This window comes from Antrostomus carolinensis, unplaced genomic scaffold (genome assembly GCF_000700745.2).
Source record: "Antrostomus carolinensis isolate BGI_N321 unplaced genomic scaffold, ASM70074v2 scaffold36099, whole genome shotgun sequence".
Taxonomy (NCBI): domain Eukaryota; kingdom Metazoa; phylum Chordata; class Aves; order Caprimulgiformes; family Caprimulgidae; genus Antrostomus; species Antrostomus carolinensis.
Window position 1 is genome coordinate 3366 of NW_010341210.1, and position 7896 is coordinate 11261.

At 54.7% G+C, this 7896-nt stretch overlaps 1 protein-coding gene across 1 annotated transcript in view; it reads left to right on the plus strand.

The window, feature by feature from the left end:
- The window catches only part of GRAMD2A (GRAM domain containing 2A), a 7527-nt gene extending 331 nt beyond the window's left edge, over positions 1-7196 (plus strand). The window contains exons 2-10 of the mRNA XM_010176418.1: positions 513-570; positions 1992-2064; positions 2147-2250; positions 3020-3118; positions 4057-4128; positions 5075-5137; positions 6420-6576; positions 6886-6985; positions 7085-7196. Coding sequence (XP_010174720.1) covers positions 513-570; positions 1992-2064; positions 2147-2250; positions 3020-3118; positions 4057-4128; positions 5075-5137; positions 6420-6576; positions 6886-6985; positions 7085-7196 — 838 coding nt within the window. The remainder of the gene's footprint in view (positions 1-512; positions 571-1991; positions 2065-2146; positions 2251-3019; positions 3119-4056; positions 4129-5074; positions 5138-6419; positions 6577-6885; positions 6986-7084) is intronic.
- The last annotated feature ends 700 nt before the right edge of the window (positions 7197-7896 follow it).

A 7896-nucleotide genomic window follows, 5' to 3' on the forward strand; every position in this document is an offset into this window, starting at 1 on the left:
GAGGATTTCAGTGTCTCTGTGGTTTCTCCCTTCATCTGCTTCTGTGATGGACATGGATGGATGCCCTTGTGCACAGCCAAAGCCAAGTCTGTCCTCCTGCTCCAGCACATTCCTAAATTCCCATTTGTGTTTTCCTGGGGTAACCTTGACCTGGCTGAAGCTGCCCATCGCCAGCTCCTAACCTGTCCCAGGCTGCTGCTGGGGGCAGCTCTGGGCTCCTTCCCCGGGTGCTGGGTGCGTTTTGGGTACGAGCACCCCGGCACTGGTGCCTGCACCAGCTCATCATCAGCCTGATGCCAGACAGAGATCAGCCTTCTCCTGCGGCCGTTATTTAACCTCAGCAACGCCTGATGTGACGACAAATCACCAAGACATCCAAAATGTGGTTTCCTGGGGTCTCTCTTCAGTCCTCTGTGTCTTGCCATGTCATTTCATGCAGCACACGTGTTTTAGGGAGCGGGTGAGAGACTTGGGACTCTTCATTACCTGATTATTTTTATTTTTATTTCCAGCCTCCACCTGAACGAAGCCCTGAAGGATGAAGACATTAAGAAATGCCACCGGGAAGTGGTAAGTCTTTGGCTTCATGAGCGAACGGTCTGGTTTGTTGTAGCCAGATCCAGGCCATTTGCCATGGAGGAGACCACCCTGGGTCTCAAATGTGGGCTGTGGGTGCTGGACGCAAAGATGCAGCGGCTCCTGGTGCAGGGCAGAGGCTCCTGCCTGCGGTTTCGTATGACCTATGCCAACACTTTCAGGATTTTTTTATCCAGAGTAAAGGAAAAAGTGGAAATCTGGGCTGCAAGCAGCTACCTTCCTCGCATTTTGAACCTTTTTATTGTTCAAATCGTGCCTCAAATAGAAGTTTTTGGTCTGTCTGCAAATAAGAGATGCTCTGGAAGAGGAAGGAGCAGAGGGAGGAGGAGTTTTGCCTTTCCCTGTGAAAAAGATGGAGGAGAAAAACATTTTGCTGATTATTCAGAGGCATCAGAGAGAGTTATGGGGTTGGCAACGGGTTTGTGCTGGGGCCAGGGGGTGTTCCTTGGAGGTGATGCCACAGTCCCCCTCCATGTCCCTCTGAAATGCTCCCACCACCCCAGCATCAATCCAGGGGGTGTCTAAGCCGACCCCAGGTGATACTGAGCCTTGATCCTCTTACGGCCCAGCTCATCTGGTGACAAGGTGCGCGGAGCAAAGGTGACCTTGTCACTGCGGGCAGGAGGGCTCTGCCTGCACTGCTGCCTGCAAACCAACCTTGCCATCCCGGGGCCCTTCGAGTATCTCTCCGCATCCTGTGCTGGATCTCTCCGCATCCTGGCGAAACATCTCATCCCTTGGATTTTGAGGGGCAGCCGTCACCGCCGTGGGGACAGCCGTGTCCGTGGGGAACACCCTGAGGTCCGGGGCAGGGGACACAAATCTGCCTGCGCTGCCTTACAGGACTCACTGAGTGGATGGAATGCAAAGCGTGGAACTGCTTCGGAGCCTTTAACTTAAATACAGAATCATTTAAGGGTGAATTTGCCGAGCTTCCCGCCGTGGCTGCCGGCAGGCTTTGAAGAGGCACCGGGAATATAAATAGCTGGATGGCGCGGCACGATGGGCGCAAAGCAAGTGTTGTCACCGCGCCCCGAATAAGGGAAGAGCTCGAGGGAGGAGGAGGAGGAGAGAAACTGTTGGGCAAAAGAAATTGCCTGCGGATGAGCCCGGGGGGAAAACAAGCTCCTCACAGAGGCTCAGCCTCCTTAGATAAATTCTAGATATTAGGGGAAATGTTTATTTGGGAGGATGGCAGAGCGTTTGCTGGGTGCTGGATCATCCAACCCTCCTCTAACCCTTCGGCTCCACCGTCCCCAGCCCGGTGGGACCCCGCTGCGCTGGTCCCGGGTGCGGGGAGAGGGAGATTTCTTTTCTAGGAGGGTGTTTTTGCTTTTTTGGGGGTCTCCTTATCTGCAAGGTCACTATCTAACTTTGCTTTACTTCATTTTCAGGCCGCTAGCAAGTACAACTCCCAGTACCACAAGCTGTTCAAGGACATCCCGACGGAGGAGAGCGTGCTGAAAGGTGGGCGACAGGGGCGAGGGACAGGCATGGGGGCAGCAGGACCCGACACAGCGTCTGCCATGCCCCTGTCTCTGCCTTGCAGTTTGCTCCTGTGCCCTCCAGAGAGACATCCTCATCCAGGGAAGGCTTTATATTTCCCCCAACTGGCTCTGCTTCCACGCAAATCTTTTTGGGAAGGATATCAAGGTAACGTGGGGGCCAACCGGTCCCGGTCCTGTAGGGCTTGTAGCTCATTTATCCCCTCCCATATCCAAATACCACCAAAATCGCCCTCAAAAACTCTGATGCGAAGGGGAGTGTGGCTGTGCCTCCCCCTCCCATCACCCACGGCATCTGCCTGGGGAAACCAAATATTGGTTTGGTTTAAAATTCCCTGATGCAAAATCTCCTACAAGCCGCAACGGCGTTTGAAGATCAAAGGTTTCAGTGTGGGGAGGGGGGCGGAGATTTGAATCTCTCTTGGCTTTTCTTTTTGATTTACAAAGTGATGTTTTGCTGTTAGTCTTGTGGCTGACGAGGATCTTGGGGAGAGACGACTTCCTTTAAAACTGGGCTGAAGAGCTGAATTATTTATATTGGCCGCTTTAAACAAATATCTGTTGGAATTGCAGGATTTCAATGAAGTTATCCTGCCATAAATTATATCCTGCCTTATTTTTAACCCTCTCCGAGTTTGCAGGATCTCTCTTGTGATGGGTCGTAGGGAGACTCCCTGGATGATGCTTTCCCCATGTCCTTGCTATTTTGATTTTGAGTAGAAACCGCCTCCGAGCCGAGATTAAAGCAGGGAGTGCCGTGACCTTTAATAAAACCAAGCTGTCTCGATGAAATGCCGAACCCCCGCGTCTCCGCTCTGCTTGGGGTGTCAGTGCAATGCATGTTAAATCTCCGCCTTGTGAAAGAAACTCCCTGAGCTCACGCCCTTCCTGTCCTCATGTCTTTTTTTGTCTTCCAGGTTGTGATCCCAGTGGTCTCCGTACAGCTGATAAAAAAACACAAGACGGCTCGGCTGCTGCCCAATGGCTTGGCCATCACCACCAATGCCAGCAGAAAGGTAACGCCGGCGCTTTGAGCATCGGTACCCGGCCTTACCGCAGGTGTGGATGCCCTTATCTGGGCTGGCTGCGATTTGAGAGCAGGGAATGAAGCGATTCCCATCCCATGGAGAAGTGAGCATGGCTCTCGGTGCTGGCAGCTGGCCAGGGCAAACACCGTGGCTTTGCTTTTGTTTCTGAATTTCACTTTGTTTCTGGGCGAAGCAAAGCCCAAGTGAAGTTCAGCTGAGCATGGCAAATCCCTGCAGGCTTAACTAAAACCTTTAAACTCCTTAAACACAAGTGGGGGAAGGGTTTGGGCCAGCATTCAACCCGAGCTGGTGGAAAACTTGGATAAGGGGCTGAATTTCCAGCTTTTACGTCATGTTGGGTGTTGTCAGCCACAGTGAGCTGATGTCCTGCTCGGTGTGTCCAAGGCCTCGCTTGTCCAGGTGCTGCCTGTGGCAGCACGTGTTGCCTGTTCCCTCCCAAGGGAAGGGGTTATTCCTGTGGGATTTTGGGAGGCGGTTATTCCTGTGGGATTTGGCACAAGGCAGGATTTGGGCATTCAAAGTGATCTGGTTGCAAGGCTGCCCTGCCCATCGTGTGGGTTCTGCATCAGGCAAGGTGAATGCTGCCCTGTGTCCCCTCATGCCGATCCATGGGGATGTTTTCCTTCGCTCCCAGCCCTGTTTGCTGCCATGTCACCTCTGGGCTGAGCTTGGGGAGGCCTTATGGAAACAACAGGCAAGTGAAACTGGCCCCAGAAAAATCTGGTCCAGGTCTTAGCAGGCTGCAAAAATAGCAGCCAGGGAAATTCTGCTGGGAGATGCCTGCGGGGGGGACACAGCTCCTGAAGGAGGGAGATTGAAGGGCAGGACGTCTCTGCCTGTCCCCTGCCTGTGGGGAACCAGACTGGGGACAGCAGGGAATCTCTCCCAACATCTTTCTCTTGCAGTACATCTTTGTGTCCCTCATCTCCCGCGACAGCGTCTACGATGTCCTGAGAAGAGTCTGCACCCACCTGCAGGTACCCTCCGTCCTGTGTCCGACAGCGTTTTGATGGCCGCAGGGCTCTGCGCTCGCCCTTTGGGCTGCATTTTGGGGAGCAGAGCTCTTCACCACCACCTGCAAGGCTTTGGATCACTCCCAAAGCCCTCTCTAGTGCCCTGCTGTCTCTTCTCAGTGTCCTGGCTCTGTGGCAAAGGATCGGAGGAGGGGCAGGAGCCATGTCCTGGGCATGTCCTGTCCCCGTGAGCTGCTGCTGGCCTTTTCTGGGTCACAGATGATGGAGGCAGAGCCCAGAGTTTCTGCTCTCTCCCAGGGCGTGTATATGAATTATTTATAATCCCATAGTCATACTAGTTCTGCCACTTCACACATCGCTGCTTTTTCCCCAGATCTAAAGTTTTAAGGGAAGGAAAAATGATACAAAGTAAAAAAAAAAATTTGAATTAAGCAGCCTGAAGGGGGAAAGAAATCCAGCAGTCCTCGAGCTGGAGAGGAGGCTTGTGGAGACCTCCTCTTCTCCTTGCCTTTGAAGCACGTGGGAAGCGGTACCAGAGCCCTTCCCCACCCAGAAGGGTGTCTGCCAGCTGTGCCAGGGCAGCAATTTGGGTGATTCAGCCCCATTGCCAAACTGGGGAATTTTTTTTTATTAGGATTATTATTAAAAGGATTATTCAAATTCTTTTTTTTTTTTTTTTTCCTTCCCTGATGGTTTATCCCCTCCGCTGGGAGCCGAGACTGGTGCAGGAGGCCTCACAGGAGCCCTCAGTAGGGTTTTTGGCAGTGGGAAGCAGTGAAGGGGTTTCCCATCCTTTGCCAGATGCTTTTCTTTGGCCACAAAATCCCCACATTTGGAAATTTTAAGCAACTGCTCTTCATAGATTTACCAGCAACATAAAAATTAAATTTTCTGGCTCAGGTTAAAGCAGAAAGCAGAACAATAACACCCATTTCTTTCTCCCCTCCAGGTTTCCAGTAAGAAGAGCTTGAGTTTGAAGGAGCTGACGGAGGAGCCTGACACCGTGTCGCTGGTGAGGGTCAGGGCGGCTCTGGGAGAGGGAAGGATCCCCACGAACTCACCCTGTGGGCAGGAGAGCGGCCGCCCGGTCCCCTCGGTGGGTTTAACGCCTTCCCGGCACGCTGAGCTTTGACCGGCAGCCGCTTGCGGGGTGCAGAGTTGATCCGCTCCCCTCGCTGCTGAGAAAGGTCGTGCAAGGATGTGGCCATCATCTTCATAGCTCATCCTCTGGGATCCTCATACCCAGACTTGGCAGAAACAGATGGGTCAAGATAATTTGGACGCCCCATGGCTGAACATGAGCCAGTGACCCAGCCGGTTGGTCTCAGGGGTCCATTTATAGATGGAAAAACTTTGGAGCGATGTGGAAAATGCCGCTGCTCCGCTCCTGCTGGCTGATGCTCTTCGCAGCCGTTAACACTGATAACAGGCTGGAAATGTGGTTGAATTATCCAAAAATATATGGGATAGCTGGGAGGATGGAGAGGGCAAAGCCTGCCGAACCGTGGTGTCACCGGGGGAGCGGGAGGGGCCACATCCTGCTGCCTTTCCTGCTGCCTTTGGAGTGTGGCAGGATGCGTCCTCACCATGAAATGTGGGTGTCCTGTCCCTGTGTCTGCTCGGTGATGAAGCCGTTGGTGCTGCGGCTGTGCCAGGCTGTGCAGGGAGGCTGAGCAGGGTGTCCTCCATGGGCTGGTGGCCCTGTGCATCAGTCAGGGTGGCCCTTGGGGGCCAGTGGCCCTGTATACTGGCCCAAGAGGTGACAAGTGAGATATTCCTTGTGGGCTGGTGACATCCCAGCGGTTAGAAGTGCTTTTCAAGGGATGAATCTGGAGTGATCCGGGCTGGCAGCATCTCCTGGCGCTTCTGAGGGACGTGGCCCTTCATCAGCTCCAGCCCTGGGGAGTCTCTGGTGTGCGAACCCCGCTCTGTGCCGGCTGCCGCTCCGCTCAATTCGGTGCCTTTCCAGATGGGCTGGGACAGGGATGCTGAGCCATGGGGTGGGCGAGGGAGTCTTGGAGGATGATGCGTGACCATGCTGAGCTTCAAACCAAGGGGTGAAGGGGGCAGCAATCAGCAGCTGGGGTGCATTTGTGGGTCCTTCCTATGGCAGTAGGAACCTGTGTCCCCATGGGTCCACCGTGGAGGACCAGCTCCCCCTTAGGATGATGTTTTGGATGTGCTGGTGCTTGATGGAGATGCCGTATCGAGTCTGAATGCGGCTTCACCGCATCCTCAGTTTCATGGGAGAAATGTCTGCTGGTGGCAAGGCTCACCTGGCACTATTCCCACAGGAGGTGATTGTCCCCGAGGGCAAGTGGAGGAAGGTGTCGCCTGCTTCGCTGTCACTGTCACTGCCAGACACCGACTACCAGTGTATCCACCGGACCTCTGTCAGCAGCCTGAGTGCCAAGGAGAGCTCCTTCACCTCTGAGGAGCCCCTGGTTTCAGGTGAGGGATGTGTCCGACCTGGGGACATGTGTTTGTGCCCTGCCCCATCCACGGTGCTGGGTGTAAACCTTTGTAAATACGTATTCATCCATCCTCCACTCATCTGCAGATAAGCAGGGTTGAGGCTGGGAGGTGGTGGTGGGCTCTTGGGGATGGGATGGGGTGTCCTGGCTGTGGGGTCTGAGCCCTCGGCGTACTCAGGCAGTGTTAGCCCACAGGGGAGGAATATTTGATGCTTGAAGGCTCCTGGTTGCCGGAGGAGCACAAGCCCAGTGTCACTGTGCTGCTGACTCTTGGCTTGCATTTCAGAAAGTGCAATAAACACCGAGGAGGAGCTGGAGGTGGAGCAGAGCTGTGTGGCAGAGCTGAGACCTGCTGACTACCAGCTCCTGAAGATCTTCATTGTGCTGTAAGTGTGCCGAGGGTGGCTGTGGCATGGGGAAGATGCTGGAAATGTCCGTCTTGACTACTGGATGCTGAGTGCTTGTCCGTCTTTCTCTGCTCCCAGCATCTGCCTCCTGGTCGTGTCCTCCTCATACCTGGCATTTCGCATCTTCCGCCTGGAGCAGCAGCTCTGCTCTTTGAACCGGGACTACCTCTCCCGTGGGCACAGGAGGTGAGGGACCCTCGGGGACATTTTGGGGCCAGTGGAGGACCTGAGGGATGTGATGCAAAGAGCAACGGCTCCGCTCCATGACCTGTCTCAGGAATGCTTTGCTCTTTACCCTGTGCCTGCTGTTGGGATGGCCATCCCCAGTGTGCCATCCCCATGCAATAGGTGATCCCACCAGCTGCTGGGATGGTGTTTGGCTTGAGCGACGGGAGAAAGCTCTGCCATCTCCGAGACTTCCAGCCCTCAGTAAAAGGTTTTCTTATGAGTTTGGGGCTGGTTCCATGGTTGTAGGACGCACCAGGGCGTCTCGGTGGAGCTGGGCTGCACCTTGGGGCTAAGGCGGCCGTGGGCATTGGCAAGGGATGGGACAGGAGTGGGTTCCCTTGGGTTGCGGACATCGAGGGGTCTCCCTTCTTGTGTCCATGGGGCCTGGGCACTGGGCTGGGGTATGGTGCCTCCGTGACTGCTCGCTCCATCTTACCCCGCTCTCTGCCTGCAGGTGACCGTTACCCCAGCGCTGGCTGAGAACGGACGCCGAGATGGTGACACCCAGCGTACGGATCCCTGGCTGTGGCTGTTGCTCATGGCACAGCTATCCCTTGGCCAGTAAAATGGGACCAAATATCTTCTCTCTTCCTGCTGGCACCTGCTCCTGGCGGGACCACCCGGCCAGCTCACGGCCACCGGTGCCAACTCCCTGTCCCAAT